This window comes from Syzygium oleosum, unplaced genomic scaffold (assembly GCF_021117445.2).
Source record: "Syzygium oleosum isolate NSW1041296 unplaced genomic scaffold, Sole_v2.1 Sole_v2.18, whole genome shotgun sequence".
NCBI classification, from domain to species: domain Eukaryota; kingdom Viridiplantae; phylum Streptophyta; class Magnoliopsida; order Myrtales; family Myrtaceae; genus Syzygium; species Syzygium oleosum.
In genome coordinates this window covers 1139072-1160269 of record NW_026607502.1, presented here as the reverse complement: position 1 = coordinate 1160269, position 21198 = coordinate 1139072, and the positions used below count along the sequence as shown (strand labels likewise).

The following is a 21198-nucleotide window of genomic DNA, read 5'->3' as shown; positions in this document are numbered from 1 at the left end:
TTAGCATGTTCCTGATATGTATACTTCACCAGATGCTGCGTTCAACTTGTAATTGCGGATATAGACCCTTCTGATTCAAGTTGCAATTCTGTCTAGTCCTAGTTACTTAAAGAGCAGAGTGATTTCGCTTCACAGTGTCATGAGTTTTCGTGCGTTGGGTTTGCAATATTTTGTCCAGATGAAGTTGGTCCATCTTTTTCTCCTTAGGATGCCTGTTTGAAGACATGATCGCAACTTTACAGAGGCATAGCCACACTAAAAGCTGCATTTTGACTGTTCTACTTTTGGAATACCCAGAGAACAACTTTGTGAAATGGTAAAATTTCTTTTGAGGTTTTGTTGATTAGGTTTTAACTTAATGTCTGCCTCATTCGTTGGTGATGCGCAAAATTCGATCCAAAAGTAGACCCATCATTCGTAATTCGCTTGTTGTCCTGTACGTGCCCACTCTTTTCTTTCATAGGCGCGTTTGCATTCCATTCCCAAGTTTTTAATCTTAACGTAGATGAGGCTTTGTTCGTCTCTGTTATTACATCTTATGTGACATATTCCAATTTGGGTTGTCTCTACCACAACAGATCACCATACAGCAATTCTACTTCAAAATCTAGAACAAGCTTGAGTGAGAAGCAACTAGTTACTAAATGCCACATCAAACGCTCGAACATAATAATACTTTTTTATATATTCTATCCAACATGAAGCAAAGCTTGTATCTCCGCCAGAGAGTCTTGGAATGGCTTCTCTTAGACTGGTGTCCTCGAGAAATCTAGTAAGATATTAGTTGAATTTCTCAAAAGAGGGATTAAAAGCATATAAGCCACAAAAAAAGACTCTCCAATAAGATATACCGAATAGCCTCAAACTTGTCATTTAATGGGTTCAATGCAGTGCCCATCTTGGTTATATAAATATAGACTGCAGAAACGGATTTACTGGTGCTGCGGATCAGACTCGATCTCATGAGCCAGCTCTCTAGTGAGCTTGTCGGCACGGTCGTCGTGGCCACCAGCAAATGTGTACACCCGGAATGCGAACTGAAAAGCCCTCCAGAGCATTTTTGTGCATCCCTGTGCTCGTTTATCCGCTTTTGTTCCAGCATTTAAACCCTCATTCGCCTTGGCGTCCCTCTTCTCCTGCATCAAGAGACTTATTAGATGAAACTCAAGATCTGGATCGTCCATTTCCATTTATAGTCTCTGTTAAACTAATAGAACTCGTGCTTCAATAATTCTTTTGATGTGATACCTTAAGTGCCAGTTCCATGCAGCTGGAAGATACATCCACCATTGCTTCCTTGATCCTTACAAGTGTATCGAAGTCGAACTGGATGTCATAGGTTGAGAACTTCTTGGCTTCTTCCTCTTTTGTTCGTTCGAGTTTGTCGAGTTCTCCTTTGATCTGTTTGCAGTTCAATTTGGCAAAAACCGTGAGCAATGAAGCGCAAGCAAAGATTCATGGCAAAGCGTCTTGAGATCTTACGGGCAAACAATAGATATTCAGTTTACCTTGTTGAAGTAGCATTCGACCTTGTCGAGGAGCTGCCCCAAGGGAGGCATGATTTTATAGTTGTGCAACTCGACGATAATAGAGTTTAACTTCAAGTACAGTGCCGCGGCTGTTCGTAATGCTTCCAACTTCTTTGTGGGGAATCCTTCGAACCTCGCCAAGACCTGCGCTTCCAAGAATTGAGCGTTCGGATCTTGAGCTAATAGTGAGGCGTAGATCGACTGTCAGAAAATAACATGGAATAATCTATTAATTATAGACCTGTGTTTCATCAGTCAACTTTTCGAGGTGAGACTCGACATGATTGTGGAACTTGAGCAGCTCAGCCATGTCCTTGGTTTTGAAAGAAGTGATGGTACTCTTTAACTCCTTTAAAATTGTTGCATAGTTTTGGACGTCTTCCTCGATTTGTTGGAAGTATGCCGATCTGAGATATAGAATTTTGGCAAATTCCATAGAAGATTAGGTTAGCTTTTCTAGCATAATCTGTTCTTGTAAATACTGCTAGGATTTTTGATACTTTCAAGGCTTACCTCTTTGTCATTTCCGCTAGTGCATCAGCCATTCCTTGTTTTCCACCACACGAGGCACCGGCCTTGCTTTTCCTCCCATCAGCGCATCTACCTTTTAGGCTCGACCCTTCAACCTTTCCCTTGAGCAGCCGATATAAATTGCCGATTTGGGTCGATCTTTTCAGCTTTGTGCTGGATTTCTTGGGGCGCAAGGATCTGGTCGCGCTGAGTGGAGGAGGGGGCGGTGGAGCAGCTCCTCCTTTTCCAAATGGCGGGGGAGGTAATGGTGGAGGTGTGGATCCTTTTGAAGGTGTCTGAAGCGGAGGTGGTGGAGGAGGCACCGCGATGTTCCCTTGCATCTTTGGTGCTGGTGGCGGCGGTGGGGGAGGCGGCAGGTACTGAACTGTAACATTTGATGAGTTGACTGATGAAGAAGGTAGAGGTGGTGGAGGCGGTGGGGGTGCTGGTGCTCCAATGTTTGGCTGGACTTCCATTGGTGAGATCCTGCAAGGCAGCGGCGGCGGCGGAGGTGGCAACATAGGCGATGGCAATCCACTGTACAACACCTTAAGTGGCTGTACTGTTTCTTGCACAGCCTCCTCTATTAGTGAGATCCTGCAAGGCAGCGGCGGCGGTGGTGGCGGAGGTGGCAACATAGGCGATGGCAATCCACTGGACAACACCTCAAGTGGCTGTACTGTTTCTTGCACAGCCTCCTCTATTGGTGAGATCCTGCAAGGCAGTGGCGGCGGTGGCGGCGGAGGTGGCAACATAGGCGATGGCAATCCACTGGACAACACCTTAAGTGGCTGTACTGTTTCTTGCAAAACCTCCTCTTTTGCAAGTTTTTGTTTCACATCGTCAGTGTTGCTAGCTTCCTCTTTTTTCTCACAAGTTGCAATTGGAGAACCGCCGGTTTGTGCTGTAACATTAGGAAACATGTATAGCGAAAGGCGCTTCACGTCGATCGGGTTCAATTTCCCCACAGCCCTAACGCGGAGAGGAAAGAGCAGTGGCGGCGTGTAGGAGACCTCTGCGAATTTCGTGACCTTGAGCTGTTCTGGAAGGACCGAAGTCGGACTGACTGGCGAGCCATAGGGGCTTTGGTTGTCGGGACTCCCCGTGAAGTTCTTCTCGAACTGGCGGTGATCTTCGTCCTCATTGTCTTCATCCATCAGGTCGAATTTCTCTCTCACTAGTTTTATCAGGCCTTCTAGTATTGCCAGTACTATTCCCACTGCATTGGCAGAATAAGTTCACTGGGTTTCGCATTTCAGGAGAAACTCTACTTTTACTTTAAGCTAACTATATTTTGAGCATACCGATTTTCTCCAAATTGTTGCGCTCCATATTAGCAATCTCTTCAATGGTGTTCTTATCGATCCAGGCATTGTTCATCTTCCATGAATCTCCAATAGATTTTAAAGCAGTGCAAAAGTAACTCAATCCCTGCTTCGAATATGTTTGGTTAATTGAGCACAGCCTTTATCAAAGTTTGCAATCTGCATTCACCTAACCATACTAGGCTCTGCAAAGCGAAACAGCGTTACCTGATTGATTGCTGCTGTCTTCATTTCCGCGACTTGCATCTTTGGTATGATTTCAGGGTAAAGCTTTTGGAGATCTTCCATTGTCTCTATTACCAGCTGCGAGAGAAGAGAAATCAGGGTATTAAATTTGTAATTATATTGATATCAGAAATGTCTATTTAGGTAGGATTTTAGAGGGATAAGCAACATTCTGTTTAATTACCTCGTCGACTGAGATAGAACTGCGACAAGGCGGTAAGTCAATGAGATCACGAAAGATGGAGATCTTTCTCTGGAGCTCCATTGCCAGAAGGTCGTCTCTGCATCCGTGTGAGCTAGCGAATTTCGAGCCTTCGCCCTTTCTATGCATTGACATCTCGGATTCTTTCATTACCTGCAGCACCAAATTCACAAATCGTTAAGATCGTCACGTTATGAATTAACTTCCGGTACCTATTTTCTAAGATCTAATCTGGATAGATACACAGAATGCTTTGGCCATATTTACAAATAACATGACAACTCATTTCACGTAATGGCGAATTGACGGTAAATGATGCTGTCCTACAAAAATGATCAGGACAAGATTAAAGATCACGAAATATTCGACGAAAGATGAACGACGAACTACCGAGCACATTTTTCCCAAAAAAAATGTTAAAAGACTGGGAAGATGAAATATTTAAAAAAATTTCGGTGAATATGATGCCGAGAAAAGAAGCGAATTCATCATGATATATCAGAATTGCACATGCTCATTTAAAACAAATAAACAGCGCGGTACCCTCATTTCTAAACCATTGCAATCAAGCAAACAGGTAATATCTGTGCCAAACAGATAATATCATCATCAAACTGCCTGTGGAAAATGAAACCGAACGGCGAAAAGATCAAGAACATATATAATCCTAACGCAACGTCCTACGATACCTCGTAGCCACAGGTCTTGCATGAGCCACAACCACTCAAGAACGGCGAGACACCACAGCAGCTTCGGGTCGCCATGGCGGTCATCGAGGGCGTGCGCGCCGGATCTCGTCAAAACCGATGAAGCGGGTCGCGATGGATCGAGGCGAGAGCTCGACGAGTCCTCGCCAGCTCCTCCGTTCGAGAAGAAACCCAGGTTTTTTTTATATGGAGAGAACAGGCGAAGCGCTCTTCAGGCAAGGAAACATTCAAATCTGAAAGCGTCTTGCACAGAATAAAATAACAAAAGAAAAACTGTCGTTATTGTTGCTATAACTACGTGCAGAGCATATCAAAAGGGGCTTAGAATAGGCTTTCTTGATGCGATAATCAGCCTTCTTGTCAGGAACTTTCTCATGGGAGAGAGTCAAGATTTGGGAAGAAAGGCGAATGGCTCTTTTAAGGACGGGACAACGAAGGCGTTCGTCGTTAAATGTTCGTTACGAAAAGGTTTCTTGTCTTGGTGTTCGTGTGTTTTTGTTTGAGGCTTATCTCTCCAACGGCTAACAAATCCACCCCAAAATTTGAGGGAGCTTGATGTTGGATATACTTTTAGCGACAGCGAAGACAGAAACAAATTAGCCTAAGTCCAAAGATGATTCGAGAAGCTGAGCTGTGGGAGGAAGTTGTGATTATTTGCAGGGAAATTACCATCGCCCTTTGTCGCTAATAATATCCTTTTCAACATCCTGTGTGTGTAATCGGTTCTTTTCCCCCCGGTGCCCGCACACCCTGCTCCCCCGATTTCCCCCGGTATCTTTGTCTTTACCGGGGAGAGGGAATGCCCTCTGAAAGTTTTATATCTCGGGTATTTTTGAGGTCCAGTTGAGACCTAGTTTTAATCCTCGGTTGATTCTTGTCCCCGGAAAATGTATGAATTCTTTCTGCTTGAGTTGCATCGCATGCTACTTTGCAATAGCCGTCCTCATATGGTCGATTCGATCGGGAAGGTGTGTAAATCTAAGCGGAGTGGCTTACTCGTTATCTTAATACGTAATGAAAAACCTTATAAGGAAAACGAGATAGTAGTCCGTGTATTGAGATTTCTCTCATTGATCCGAGTGCTCGGATGTTGTACTCACGGTTAAAGGATGCCTTACACTAAATACAGATTTTCACATCTAAAATTAGGAAAAATTATAAAAGTAAGGGGGCAATCTTGAGCTAATTTTCACGGGAGAGCTTCATTTTCGTATTGTCCATTCTTTTTTGTGCTGGAACTTCCCTTAAAAGTCTACTATTTCTAAGAAATACATCACATTCATCAAAAGTTCCTTGGAATGTTGACTTAGGTTCACATACGATTTTTTTCCGCAACTTTTTGAGACTCGAAAATAATTTAAATTTTGATGAAATGTACCTTTTGCTTTTGTTTAAATGTAAACAAACAGGAGGTTACAGATTCTCAAGGTCTTATATGCGTGAACAATGTCACTTGCATCACCAATTTTGAAGACATTTTGGGTTACCCGGATGCATGTGAGCTCGGTGCATCTCTGTGATTCTCAATGTCTTATAGGTGTGAACTAGAGTTTTTTTTTAATTTTTAATTTTTTGTCAAAGTGGGAGCAAAAGTTTAGAACATATCACTTTCATCACCAAATTTTGAAGACATTTTAGGTTACAACGGGCGCATGCGAATCCAGTAATTCCTAACTTAGATCATGGGAGTCTCGTGTGAGACCCACCGACAACAATAATAGATGAATCGGCTCGTATGTATTCGAATCACCTAAGAACTTTTCCCATTGCCAGGCTTGCTTGGCATACATAAGCTGGGAAAGTGGGAATAAGAAAGAAACAGAAATAGGCCAAAGTTTTCTCGCCAAACAATTGAAAATGCTCAGGTCGGAAGATTTATTCCAGTTGGCTTAGTCAAAGGTGTATCTGGGATTTAGGTACGCAATCCCCAATTGCGCTGCATTATTAACCATAAATATAACCACATCGCCCGAACACACTCGTTCGTACATAACCTATAAAGTTTGCGAAATTTCATGGACTCGAGATTTATTTACTCAAACTGTACACCCTCGTTATAGAAAAAAAAATTCGTGGTCAGTGGATGCATTTATTTTTATTTTCAAGTGTTAAAAATAAATGATTTTTGACGAGAGGAAAGTGAGCAATGCCAAACGCAAAGTCGAGAACTTCCCGTCTTCCCTAGTGCCTCCCCACCACGACCTTTTGAAATTAGCGATGGCCAACATTTTCCGGAGTTAAAAGGCCGACCTTACTTGCAGATTCCAAGGGTCGCCATTTACATTTCAAACTTGATTCTCTAAAAGGGTTCGGTGCTGTGTCTTTGAAAAAGACAAGAGAGGTAGATTGATTAACTGTTCATGTTGTTGCTCAAAGTGCGAGGATTGAGACAATGGTCTCATAAATGATGGCGCATGTCGTGTCCATAATCTGAAAAGCAGTGAAAAGTCGAGTAGTTGGTTCGAAATATGACATTGTTTGCACTTGGCAACATGACGAGTTAATCGCGCCAACTTGCTTGACCTGAACATGACCTCTATGTTAACGAGTTGGCGACATGATCTAAATGACATGATTAGATAGCGAATAGACGAGTGGACACCAAATCGCTTCACCAACATGAACCACACACAAAAATATCCCCAATTTTTCGTAAAACCTATTTACAAATTGCAATATCCGTCTACAAACTGTCGTCAGATCAAATAAAACCATGTTCATAGTCAATGGAATAAGCTAATCATATCTAAAAGGGTCACGTATAGGTTGTGTAAGCACTAACCCATTAATTTAAACGACTTTTGTACAGATCAATTTTGTGTCAAGCGGGATGACATGATCATTAGTCGCATCATTAGTCACGTCTTGCGGGTTGACAAGAAATTGAACTGAACACGATTAGCTTCAATCCAGCCATGCTAAGTTAGTGTTGTGTTCGAATCATGTTATCGCGTCATGTCAGAACACGCCATGTTATATTTATGGGCATGAGTAGTGGGCCTGATTTTGGTAATGTTTCAGCGACTAAAGTTGAGGCCTTATCATGATGGGCTTTCATTGGCCCGTCGCGCAAAAAGTCCCCAATATCGAAGGAACAATGAACAAGATGATATTGGGATAGACTTTGCAGGAAAGAGGCAAAAAGACATTTTAAAAGGACTAGAATGATACTTGAGACATCAAGACTCATATAATGAAAAGATTTAAATGATGTGGTAGATTATGCTGAGATGGACTCGCCGACTAATTTCCAAATACGGTCTGTCAAATCTTTCAATTTATCCATTTAATGTATGAAAAAAATGATGATTCATGTAATTTGATGACGTGGATTATTATATCCCGATTTGAGTTGAATATCTTTTGTGGATCATCCACGCATAACATAACGTTATCTTTTTGCCCACTGTTCAAACGTACCGAATTGAAAGCCAAATTATCAAATTCTGTTAATTTAAATTAACGAATGGGTAATATTGAACATTTCATATAGTCCAGAGATTAAATTAAATATATACCAAAAGTTCAAAGATCATATTGAATAAATTAAAAGTTCAGAGATGACATTGTACATTGGGCTAAAGTTTAGGGATGGCATTAAACAAATTAAAAGTTTAGGGACAAAATTGCACATTGGGCTAAAGTTCAGGGACTAGTTATGTCATTTTCCCAAGGTTAAACAATATCTTTTTAGCGTTTGTTTAATTGTAAACAAATAGGTTCTTAAGAGTTTTTAATCTTTGAGTAAATATAAAGATCATAATAAGCTCAAACTTGAGCTCTCTTTCAACAATCTCCCTCCCAATAAAGGTATCGGGTTCCCTCTTGGGATCTCTTCCATATGGTGTTTGTATTCGATCACTTTTGAGATTGGGGCCAGATACATGAATACCCAAATTGGTAGCTTCAGTGGAATGTTAGCCGAGAAGTGCCGATTGTGTTACGTGCCCTAAAATGAATCCGAACCCGTCGAATTTGGCGAGACTGGTCATGGAACCCGTCGATTCGAACGGTTTAGATTCATTTAAGTATGCATCGACTTCTTGGTTGTAACATGTGAAGCTCTCTATCCAGAATCAAATTCAACATGTTCAGACCTTTTACCATTCAATTCTTTTGAATTTAAAGTGGGGGACACAGTGGGAACAGGGGACTTCAATTCATTGATTTGGACTAGAATACATCGATTTCTCTTGTTTCTTCTGAAAGAATACCACTCTGAAGATGAGTTGGCGACGGTATCGCAAGACCAAACTCAAGGAAGTGAGGAATTGATCAACAAGGACGACCCCGTCAAAGCTTGTTAAAATGATTACTTGATCTCCAATCAAGAAAAATTGACTCTTCCATCACCTGATATCTCTAGAAAGCGCAGGCTATAGTTACCTTGTCATTTGAAGTTTAACTTTGGATTGCTCTCCAATTCAGCCACGTCTTCTTACTCTTTGGACACTCGAGTCATCTTATTCTACATTTGATGCTTTTAATCGAGTCATTACAGACAATCAAAAACCATACTAATTTCTATTTGAATGCCTTTTCAGCTTTCTATTAGTTCATCCGCGGATGGGCGGCAAAGTTTGGTTAAAGCTATTGCAAAAGTGTAATTACGGTCCTAGGCAGTTTGGTGCGATCTGCTGTAGAAGAAAAATATAATTTCGAAATGCTTACTTCCTTTGCTTTTGGTTATCCCACGTTAGTTGAGACGCCCTCACTTTTTCACTTTATTTATGAGTTTAGTTTATTAGTCTGGTAAAATGAAGAAAAAAGTGTTGGGATCATGCTTATGAATTTGGGACGAACCAAGTGTAAAGTTGGATTGTGCCCTCCCCATGTGCAAAATGTATGCGAAGCCCGGAATGTTTCCTTTTACCGAATTTCTTATTTTTGCCTGATAATTCTAACTTTCGCTCAACCTATTTTCTCTCTTTCTCTCATGGGCTTTGCATATCTCCTGTACCTGCTATACCCGAATAAATCAGAAGGTCCGTTGAATCGTGGACATATCCGCGTTCTACCTTGTGCACTCTTTGAAAGGCGGAAATTATCCTCGAGAATAATACTTTACAAGCTATCGTAAATAAAAAGGAAGGAATTTTTAATTGTCCAAACACTTGAACTTCAATTTCAGCCCTAAAAGAAATTCATGAATGAGCTTGTAGTAGCGAAGGAACAGGAACAATAATCACTACCGAAACCATAACCTAGTCCAAGTCTCATAGGGAATTCTTGAAGCTGTGCAGCTTCAGGGAAGGTATTGCAGGTTTCCTTGCAAAAGACCGAGAAATTGAGAACCTGGAAATTGAAAGAAAGGTAAGTGTTGGCAGCTGTATGATGTCTAGGGTGACGAAAATTGATAAAACGACAAGCCAGAATGTTCCTGTCCGTAGATCTACGAAACTATAATCTGCATATATATTGTGCAAGCATTTTTTTTTCCTTCACACTCTTTGTGGTATTTAAGGCGCAGTAGACGGACTGCACACTACGTGTTAACCATTACTTAATTCCTCAGAGTTGTTGTAATTGGACGGATTGCCTTTCCAATGAAGCGGTACTTCTTCAAAGGAAACCTTCGAACGCAAGTTCGCGGAATAATCGCACGAATTACAATGATGAAGAACGATGATTATGCGAAAAAAATGGCTCGCGGGGCTAGAGAATGCCGAGAATGCGAAAATATATGTTCGAAAAAATGAATAGTCACGAAGAGCCCGTTCAGCTATAGATGGGATTGAACAGTCACCAAGAACCGAACAAATTCGTTCAGTTGACAGACGGTTATCAGTCACAAACTGACATGTCTGTCCGAAGAAAAAATTAACTTCCAAGAACCGAACATGTTTGTTCGGGAAAATAAAACCGATGACCCGATGGAATGGACCTAGGGGGACGGACGGCGGCGGCGGCGCGTGCAGGGGGACTGACCTAGCTTGGCGTAGGTCCTCTCCCTTCCATAAAAGTGGGGTACCCCTTGGGGCCCAAATCCATTTGAGAGGCTCATCTAAATAAACCATCTCCTATCACAACTTCTATCCAATGTGGGACTATTTCCATCCACACTTCTCATTCACAATTTATGGATTTTGGATACTAAAATCCCAATAATTTGTTCGAATTCCCACTAACTATCTGTAAACTGCTCTGAGTCTGGATCAACTGTACAGACCAAAAGTCTTGATTTGACATGTGACTTTGCGGAGTGTTCCATGGGTCTCCATGCCCGTGCCCTAAATTTAAAAGAAATATAAAGTCAACAATTATATTTCGACTTAAGAAATCCTCTCATGATTTTATTTAATTTACCAAACTTACACAACTTGATGATGTGACGTGTCCATCTCTTTATTAGCTTAAGTAAACTGTAATGCTGATTCGAAAGGCATCCATCAATACGCATAAATAGGTTGATTCAATAAATTCTCACATCAGGTATGAGAGTAGTTGGTCAAAGCACCCACAATATTCCTTCAATCATATTTATGCCAATTCAAAGGTGGCATCGGAGTGGTTTCTTCTTTTTCAGTTTAACGGTTAGGTGATATTTGAATCAGTTTTCGAATACCCAGATTGATCTAATGGCTCAGGCGATCTTAAGATCGCACTCTCCAATGTCAGCCTAGAGTTCTTTAATATTTATGTGATGGAATTTGACGGACGATTGAAATGTGTTGGAACCTTAAAATTTGGTAATGAGCGGTGCTAGGCTTCAATGAGGGGGATTCAAAAATAAGAGGAAGTCATGGAAATCCCTGAAATCATGGAACAGGTTGGACAATGCCAGATCATGATGGTGTCGGCCCCAGGGAATTAGATGCGATGTTTTGAACGTGTACTCTTGGCTTTTAGCTAGGAGTCACTCATAGGCTTAGTTTGAGTTTCTATCTAAGTTGTAAATCGTTTGCTGGATAATACAAAGGATTACACGTTTTTCTTATTTGCCAATCTCGAGTTTGGCCTTCATTGGAGAGTCTTCCATGCGGAGGGGGTGGCATGCATTTGGCGAATTTTTGGGGAAACAAAATGATGGTAGGAAAAGCATTATATCAACCTTACTGAGGTTGAAAATGTGTTGGACTATTTTTGACCCGAGCTAACTCACCCGTTTGATGGGTCTAGCTCCGAGTCACCCATTGGCTTAGTTTGTATTACTTTCTAAGTTGTAAATCGTTTGATCATTGGAGAGTCTTCCACGAGGAGGGGGGTGGCATGCATTTGGCGAATTTTTGGGGAAACGAAATGATGATAGGAAAAGCATTATATCGACTTCGGTGAATCATGATCACAACAACAAAATAATACATGTAGCAACAACAATCAATATATTCCATGTATTATTTTGAAAATATGTTTCGAGTTTGAGCCCGAAAAGGGAACTTTCATTATTCAAGTAGATTTCTTAATTTGAGTGGATTTCCAAATTGGAAGTGATTCTTAGTTTGATTATATATATTTCCTCAAAGAAATTTCCTATTGTGGATCAAACTCTTATCTATATATAAGAAGTATCTTCTTTGTGAAGAGCATCTAAGAGGCTCCTTCTTTGCGAATCAAACCCCGAAGAAATCCAAGAGTGTTTGAAGCCACATGCTAAAATTTTGTGTAATTCCTTTGTAAAATTAAGAGGTTGTTTCCCGAGAAATTGTGGCGGCTAAACACTATGAGTTATTGGGTGTCATTGGGAGCTAAGAAACATCAATAGTATTTGAGTGACTCGAGTGTAGTTGTAATTTCCGATTTTGATTTATGGTGAAATTCCGCGTTGCTCTTCTCGTAGACATAGGTCACATCGATCGAACCGCGTAAATCTAATATCCGATTTATTTTCTTGTTCTGATTATTTATTATTCGATCGCTCGTTTTTGCAACGGAAAATTTTGAAACTTTTCCGCGAGACAAAGGGGCCCAGGAGGTCGCAAGAAATTGACGTTTGATTGAGCCTGCCAAATAAGAGTGCAAATTCAAACGACCGTGCGGATTATTAGCCAAGACAACAACGTGTTTGAAAACTACGATAGCGATGGGTGTAGTAGCAACCCATGTAATAAAAATGATCTCTTATGGGGCCAAAGATAAGGACGTGTTTGAAGGTCCGGACAACACTTCCTACCGAAATACGTGTTAATTAACCAATTCCGTACTTCTTTTTTTCTCTGCCTTTTCAAGACAAATGCTAAGTAGTTTCTCTACGCGAGACGGTCGCTCGGTCGGTCGGTCGGTCCGACGATGAACTTTTGAATAATTCCTCTTTTGAATACCATACCATGTCCTGTCTAATTACAACTTCATAACATTCCTCACTCTCTCCAAAACTCTCTATATATATGAACATAACGCACCCTATAGCAGAATAAAATCGTATATTTCTTTAAAATATACCTTTTGTTAATACTTACTTTAGGTTCTTGAAAAAGCCATGCAGCGATTATCAACAGCCATAGCCAAGAACGTAATTCATCATGGCCACGTTCTCGGACCCAACAGCCAGATCATCCAAACCCTAAGGCCACCGTACGACGTGTTCATAAACCACCGCGGCGCCGAGACCAAACGGAGCATCGCCGGCTTGCTGCACAACTTCCTGAGTTTGCTCGGCCTTCGTCCTTTCTTGGACAGCAGGAGCATGATGCCCGGTGATAAGCTGTTCGATGAGATTGACGCGGCCATTTACGGTTGCAAAGTCGGGGTGGCGGTGTTCTCGCCCCGTTACTGTGAGTCGCGGTTCTGTCTTCACGAGCTTGCTTTGTTGATGGAGACGAAGAAGAGGGTGATACCCATCTTTTGCGATGTGAAACCGTCGCAGCTTCAGGTCATGGACGATTTGAAGCATTCGGCCAATCATTTGGAAAGATATAGGCATGCTCTTGAGGAAGCCAAGAACACTGATGGTCTCAGTTTCTATTCATCAAATGGGTATGCTTTAAATCTCTTTTGTTCTAATTTTCCACTACAAGCCATAGCACGACTTGTTACGAATGATCACGAGAAATCATATTATCATGAAACATAGTGGATACACGCAAAATAAGAAAAGAAAAGAGCATATTCGCGGTCTAAATGTCAACCTAAAAGATTAAACTATTGAGTAGAAGACGAATGAAAGCTTCACCGAAGCACCGTTACTAAAATTCCTATGAACACAATTAAATGCCTCATATATTTTTCTGTTAGTGCAAGTGAGTATACATAGCTTTGAGTTTGATTTTTGTGGGTCCTGACATTGTTTCTACATGATGGAATAGGGACTGGTCGAAGCTAGTAAGAGACGCATCCGATGCAGTGATCCACAGCTTGCTGGAGGCAGAAGATGAGAAGCCCTAATTTAGATCCAAACATAAAAATTTTGTGCACAAATCACTAAATAAAATGCATATAATGGTTTGCGCACGGGGAGATCCAAAAAGAGATTGGAATGCCCCATCTCTCTCCAAGCTTTAATTTGCTTTATTTCTTGAATCAAATTCATTGATTTAGTTGATTCTTTGTAATTCTTTGTAACAAATAATATATAGTGGTTTAATATTCTAGGCACATGGAATAAGGGACCCTCGGCATTGTAATTAGTGTCGGCTTAAGTTTTGTATAATTCTCTTGATCTCTGATGATAATAAGATTGTACCATCTTTTGTCTAAAGAATAAGCTCTCGTCTAGTGCACTATTTAGATGATTATTTCCTTCATTTTCTCTGACCATAATGCAAAATCAATGAAATGGAGTTCATTCGAAACTTTTTTTGGCCCGTGCTAGAATAGCATGTTCGTATCCCTTTCCGCTTGCAAATCATATTTTGAACCACTCAACCAACCACCAACTCGATATGTTTCAGCATAGGGTTATATGCAGCTGAACCAATTACTTTTAAAGTTTTGAGACAGAGCAACATTATATGAATGACATCAACATAAACAAAATGGGCATTAACAAATTACCAAAAATGGCAATTGGTTTTTCTAATATGTGCCGAAAGAAGAAGAAGAGGGACGTCGAATGTCAATGTTTAATAGTTGGGCGTGTTTGGTTTGTAGCCACGTGGCATTTCTGATGAAAGTGACAAGGTGGGATAGAAGCTTGGGCTTCCTAAAAGTCAAAGGCCAATGTCAACTGCTGAGTCATTTTATCAGATGCTATCAAGAAACTTTCCGATACTTTGCACTTTGCAGCTAAAGCTAGTTTTGTGTCGTGTCTTTGGGCGGCCCTCGGGTTCAATAAAAAAAATGATCTTTTAATGACAAAAAATAGTCCTCCTTAGAAAGTTGATAGATTTAAGACAATTAAACGGAGGGTAATTTATACAAAAATCCCATTGAACTTTAGGGATAATACATGTTTCCTGAATTTTTAATTGGTAAGTACCCCCTTAGACTTTTATTTTATTATAGTTGTCACTGTTAGCATGTGCAGTACATGTGACTTTTAAGGGGTATATGTATATACTGTTGCGAAAATTCAAATCGGCATTAGCATAAATATTACAAACAATACAGAATTGTAAAAAAACGAAATTGCAATAACAAAGTCGGAATCGATACAAATGAATACCGAGGCCTGTGTTTGACACAGTTTCCTTAAAACAGATTCGTTCCCTCCGGTACACGATTGAGGTTTCGTGAATGTCTGTCTCCCAGGATACAACGGTTGACAGCGAAGAAGAGATCACGGCACTTCCAAGCTTTCGGCGAACTTGAACAAACTCGAAAATGAACACTACCGAAAAACAGTGCAAATGCAAAGAATTTTTAAAACAGAGGAAGAATGATTTCGATCAAATAGAACGCAGGGGAGAGCATTTCGGGAATAATAACGGTCGATTAAATCTGTCGTTACAAAATCAATACGAATAACGGACGATTAAATCTGCCGTTATAAAATCAATACGAATAACGGACGATTAAATCTGCCGTTATAAAATCAATACGCATGGGAATAACGGTTGATTAAATCTGCCGCACGTTACGAAATTCGTAACAGTTTGAGTTGAAAAAAATAAATCAGAAGGCAAAATTGGGCTCGTCGCGAGGCCCACTTTTCGGTCCTGCAATCGTGTACGCGGGATGTGCGCTTGTGCCCAAGTTTCAACTTGTCGGGCGTCGGATTTGCACCCCCCCTGCGCCTGCGCGCGAGGCAGAGAGTTTGTGCTATGATAGTTACCACTTCAAATAAGTGTAACTGTATATAAAGCACTCCATAGCCTTCTTTCTTTTCCGATGTGGGAATAGTATTTTTCCACTTCCCACTTCTAACTCAAGGGTGTTCTTTGAGCATCAATTTCTCATTCATTCACTCATCAATTTATCCCATATTTCCAACAATCCCCCACATGAATGAAAATTGTTTTAGTTTTGACTCTGTGATAGTGTTCAACAATTGAAACCTGCATAGGATAGGTAGGTGTTACCCTTTGAATCTTTCCTTGTGAAACTATATTTACTTTACTAGTTGTCCAGTAGACATGATGTCCTTGAACTGTCCAGCTTTCTTATGTAAATGAACCATACACTTCACACAGGAATCATCTAAACATTTGTTCAGTTCTCATAGTTATGTTCGTTTTGGCCATGAACATCAACCTGGTTCTGCAAGAGTTTCTAGCCCTTAAATAATTCTCCTTTGAAGCGGCCCCACTTCTCTCTCACATAGGTGATTACTTAATTTTGAGTAATTTGTTTACTCCACTTAAGAATCATTAAAGCAAAATGCTATCCTTTCCATTACAATATCACTATTATTTTATATAGGAATGGTTTTAGAGATAACCCCCACAGTGACATCACTAAGTTTATATAATTAGGTTGTCCCTTTGAACCTAGATCTTGGGATCTCCAGTCAACTAGGTTGGGTTTCCTTTATACCAACTTATTCTTTCATGGGCTTCAGTCCCATTCCTCTTGTCGATTTCTCAACTAACTCTCTGTTTAACCCTTTGGTTAGCGGATCCGCAATATTATCCTTGACTTTACGTAGTCAATAGAGATAATTCCTGTTGAGAGTAGTTGTCTAATGGTATTATGTCTACGACGTATATGTCTAGACTTACCGTTATACATATTACTCTGTGCTCTTCCAATCGCAGATTGACTATCACAATGTATACTTAATGGTGGTACAGGTTTTTGCCATTTTGGAATATCCTCTAAGAAATGGCGTAGCCATTCAGCCTCTTCACCACATTTATCTAATGCTATAAATTCAGATTCCATTGTGGATCTGGCTATAACAGTTTGTTTACAGGATTTCCAAGATACGGCTGCTCCTGCTAGTGTGAATACATATCCACTAGTAGATTTTGAGTCTTTTATATCAGATATCCAGTTCGCATCACTATATCCTTCCAGAACAGCTGGGTATCTGGTATAATGCAGGCCATAATTTCGAGTATATCGTAAGTACTTGAATATTCTCACTATTGCTTTCCAATGGTCAGCACTCGGATTGCTTGTATATCTACTTAATTTGCCAACCGTATAGGCAATGTCTGGTCTAGTACAACTCATTAAGTACATTAGACTTCCAACAACTCTAGAGTACTCTACTTGAGAAATACCCTCTCCTCTATTCTTGGAAAGATGAAGACTATTGTCTAATGGTGTTCTAGCAATACCAGAATCATTCATGTTGAATTTTTCAAGAATCTTGTCCACATAGCGTGACTGGTTTAAAATAAGACCTTATGATGTTCTTGTGATTTTAATTCCTAAAATCATATCAGTAGGTCCCATATCTTTCATGTCAAATCTTGAATTCAACATATACTTGGTAGATTTGATCATTTTATCATCACTACCAACAATTAGTATGTCATCTACGTAAAGACACAAAATGACATAGCCATTTGTTGTCTCTTTAATGTAGACACATTTATCACATTCATTGATCTTAAAACCATTGGTAATCATTGCATTATCAAACTTTTCATGCCACTGCTTTGGTGCTTGTTTTAGGCCATACAATGATTTCACCAATTTACAGACTTTCCTTTCTTGTCCTGGAACTATAAAACCGTCAGGTTGTTCCATGTATATTTCTTCATCCAAATCACCATTTAGGAAAGCTGTTTTTACATCCATTTGATGTACTTCGAGATTTCGTAATGCTGCAATTGCAAGTATCATCCTAATGGAAGTTATTCTCGTCACAGGATAATAAGTATCGAAGTAATCTAAGCCTTTTCGTTGTTTGTATCCTTTGATCACAAGTCTGGCTTTGTACTTATCAACAGAGCCATCTGCTTTCATTTTCTTTTTAAAAATCCATTTGGACTTTAAAGGCTTACAACCAGGAGGAAGATTCACTAGCTCCCAAGTATGATTCTGCAAAATAGAATCAACTTCACTTTTTATTGCTTCTTTCCATAGAGGTCCCTCAGAGAAATTCACAGCTTCTGCATAATTTAATGGTTCCTTTTCTAACAAATAAGTTAGAAAATCATTTTCAAAAGATTTTTCCACTCTTGCTCTTTTGCTACGTTTCGGTTCTAGTTCATGATCTGAGTCATGAATTTCATGAGCCGAATCGTGACTTTCTTCATTCATAGTTTCATTCTTTCGTTTAGATGAACTTGATCCATCATTGGATTTACAAGGAAATACATTTTCAAAGAATGATGCATTCCTAGATTCCATGATCGTATTCTTGTGTATATCTGAAATTTTTGATTCATGCACAAGAAAACGATATGCATTACTGTTATGTGCATAGCCTATAAAGATACAGTCCACCGTTTTAGGACCTATCTTTGTCTTCTTTGGTGTTGGAACCGCCACTTTTGCAAGACATCCCCACACTCGTAAGTGTTTGTAGGATGGTCTTCTATCTTTCCATAACTCATAAGGGGTTTTATCCTCTTTCTTTCGAGGTACCTTATTTAAAAGGTAATTGCTTGACAATATAGCTTCTCCCCACATATTTTGAGGCAAACCTGAATTTAGTAATATTGCGTTCATCATTTCTTTCAATGTGCGATTTTTACGTTCAGCAACACCATTTGATTGAGGAGAGTAAGGCGCAGTTATTTCATGTATAATTCCGTGTTGTGCACAGAATTCACCAATTGGTACTTCATACTCGCCACCTCTATCACTTCTCAATCTTTTAATTTTCTTATTGAGTTGATTTTCAAATTCATTCTTATAGAGAACAAATTTCTCTAAGGCTTCGTTTTTGCTTTTAAGCAAATACACATAGCAGTATTTGGTGTTATCATCGATAAAAGTAATAAAATATTTATTACCACCTCTCGTTTGAATGAATTTCAAATCGCAAACATCACTATGAATTAATTCAAGGGGTTCAGTGTTTCTTTCAATTATTTGAAATGATGATCTCGTTAATTTTGCCTCAACACAAATTTCACATTTATGTTTTGAATCAATTTGAAATGAAGGTATATGTTCCAAGTTAATTAATCTACGCAATGTATCATAATTAACGTGTCCTAGTCTACCATGCCATAAATTGGAAGACTCAAGAAAATAAACGGAAGACTTATTATCTTTATTGATAATTGTCATTACATTGAGCTTAAAAAGCCCATCAGTTACATATCCCTTCCCCACATACATTCCGAATTTAGACAAAATAACTTTATCTGACTCAAACACCATACGAAATCCATGCTTGTTCAACAGAGACCCAGAAACCAGGTTCTTTCGGATTTCTGGCACATACAGGACATTGTTTAGAGTAAGCTCTTTTCCTGAGGTCATCTTCAGCAACACCTTCCCTTGGCCTTCGACAGCAGAAGAGGCAGAGTTTCCCATAAAAACCTTTTCCCCATTAATTGGTTCAAGATTTGTGAACAGGTACTTATTGGAGCATATGTACCTAGTAGCACCAGTGTCAATCCACCATTCCTTCGGATTGGACCCAACTAAGTTTACTTCAGAAACCATTGCAGAAAGGTTTATGTTTGACGCGTCTTGAGCGATGCCGCTCACCATATTTGTCTCATAATTCTTCTTCTTCGGAAGTCTGCATTCCATAGATCTATGCCCCATTTTACCACAGTTGAAGCATTTTCCTTGAAACTTGTTCTTGGAAACTCCTCCTTTTGGTCCCAACTTTGGCTTGGCAATCTTCTTGTTCTTGTGGCCTTGCCTAAGCTCCACAACATTTGCTTTAGCTGTAGTAGGATTGAACCTTTTGCGTTCAAATCCTCTATTGTCTTCTTCAATTCGAAGTCTAACAATCAGCTCTTCCAGGTTCATTTCCTTTCGCTTATGCTTGAGATAGTTCTTGAAATCCTTCCACCCAGGAGGTAGCTTTTCAATAATAGCAGCCACTTGGAAGGTTTCACTCAAGATCATTCCTTCAGCCAGAATTTCATGCAAGATCATTTGAATTTCTTGCACTTGACTGATCACAGTTTTAAAGTCCACCATCTTATAATCAAGGAATCGACCGACAACAAATTTCTTTGCTTCGGCATCCTTTGTTTTATATTTCCGATCCAAGGCTTCCCATAACTCCTTTGCCGTCGTTTTTGCACAATAGACATTGTACAATGAGTAATGTAAGCCATTCATGACATAGTTCCGACACAGGAAGTCAGAGTGCTTCCATGCTTCAACAGCATTGAAGACTTGCTTATCCGTTTCTCCATTGGATAACTTAGGAGCTTTCTCAGTCAAGAATCTCGCAAGATTCAAAGTTGTCAAATAAAACAACATCTTTTGCTGCCACCTTTTGAAGTTCGATCCGTCGAACTTTTCAGGTTTCTCACCATGGTGGACAGAAACCGTAGAAGGAACAGAGGATGAGCCAGGCAGTTGGACAGCTGAGGCATAGGCAGAGTTTTTGGTGATGTCGTTAGCAGCCACATCGACACCATCGTTTCCGGCAGCCACATCCACGACTTCTTTACCAGTAGCCATTTGAATTTGTAAAAGCACGAATCTGTTTTAAGATTGTTGCGAAAATTCAAATCGGCATTAGCATAAATATTACAAACAATACAGAATTGTAAAGAAACGAAATTGCAATAACAAAGTCGGAATCGATACAAATGAATACCGAGGCCTGTGTTTGACACAGTTTCCTTAAAACAGATTCGTTCCCTCCAGTACGCGATTGAGGTTTCGTGAACGTCTGTCTCCCAGGATACAACGGTTGACAGCGAAGAAGAGATCACGGCACTTCCAAGCTTTCGCGAACTTGAACAAACTCGAAAATGAACACTACCGAAAAACAGTGCAAATGCAAAGAATTTTTAAAACAGAGGAAGAATGATTTCGATCAAATAGAACGCAGGGGAGAGCATTTCGGGAATAATAACGGCCGATTAAATCTGTCGTTACAAAATCAATACGATTAATGGACGATTAAATCTGCCGTTATAAAATCAATACGAATAACGGACGATTAAATCTGCCGTTATAAAATCAATACGCATGGGAATAACGGTTGATTAAATCTGCCGCACGTTACGAAATTCGTAACAGTTTGAGTTGAAAAAAATAAATCAGAAGGCAAAATTGGGCTCGTCGCGAGGCCCACTTTTCGGTCCTGCAATCGTGCCCAAGTTTCAACTTGTCGGGCGTCGGATTTGCACCCCCCCTGCGCCTGCGTGCGAGGCAGAGAGTTTGTGCTATGATAGTTACCACTTCAAATAAGTGTAACTGTATATAAAGCACTCCATAGCCTTCTTTCTTTTCCGATGTGGGAATAGTATTTTTCCACTTCCCACTTCCAACTCAAGGGTGTT

The 21198-nt window shown here is 40.0% G+C and overlaps 2 protein-coding genes across 2 annotated transcripts; one reads left to right on the top strand and one right to left on the bottom strand.

Annotated features, from left to right (window-relative positions):
• Positions 1-823: 823 nt before the first annotated feature.
• LOC115686611 (uncharacterized protein At4g04980-like) lies at positions 824-4993 on the bottom strand. Its single transcript, XM_030611965.2, has 9 exons — positions 4481-4993; positions 3774-3944; positions 3572-3667; positions 3344-3470; positions 2043-3258; positions 1771-1936; positions 1509-1673; positions 1249-1401; positions 824-1136 (listed from the first exon to the last, which is right to left on the bottom strand). Exons 1-9 carry the CDS (start codon positions 4562-4564, stop codon positions 933-935), a joined length of 2382 nt encoding a protein of 793 aa, XP_030467825.2. The 5' UTR covers positions 4565-4993; the 3' UTR covers positions 824-932.
• A 7894-nt stretch (positions 4994-12887) lies between these two features.
• LOC115686610 (probable 2' cyclic ADP-D-ribose synthase BdTIR) lies at positions 12888-13910 on the top strand. The gene is made up of 2 exons (XM_030611964.2): positions 12888-13411; positions 13741-13910. Exons 1-2 carry the CDS (start codon positions 12915-12917, stop codon positions 13817-13819), a joined length of 576 nt encoding a protein of 191 aa, XP_030467824.1. The 5' UTR covers positions 12888-12914; the 3' UTR covers positions 13820-13910.
• Positions 13911-21198: the final 7288 nt, after the last annotated feature.

Bases quoted from the DNA above. Each gene is read 5' to 3' on its own strand.
- LOC115686611 (XM_030611965.2), bottom strand. From the start codon at position 4,564: ATGACCGCCATGGCGACCCGAAGCTGCTGTGGTGTCTCGCCGTTCTTG. The intron at 3,945-4,480 runs GTATCGTAGGAC...TTGGTGCTGCAG, and splicing joins GCAAGACCTGTGGCTACGAG to GTAATGAAAGAATCCGAGAT. The intron at 1,674-1,770 runs GTCTATAATTAA...TTGGAAGCGCAG, and splicing joins AGTTGACTGATGAAACACAG to GTCTTGGCGAGGTTCGAAGG.
- LOC115686610 (XM_030611964.2), top strand. From the start codon at position 12,915: ATGCAGCGATTATCAACAGCCATAGCCAAGAACGTAATTCATCATGGC. The intron at 13,412-13,740 runs GTATGCTTTAAA...ATGATGGAATAG, and splicing joins AGTTTCTATTCATCAAATGG to GGACTGGTCGAAGCTAGTAA.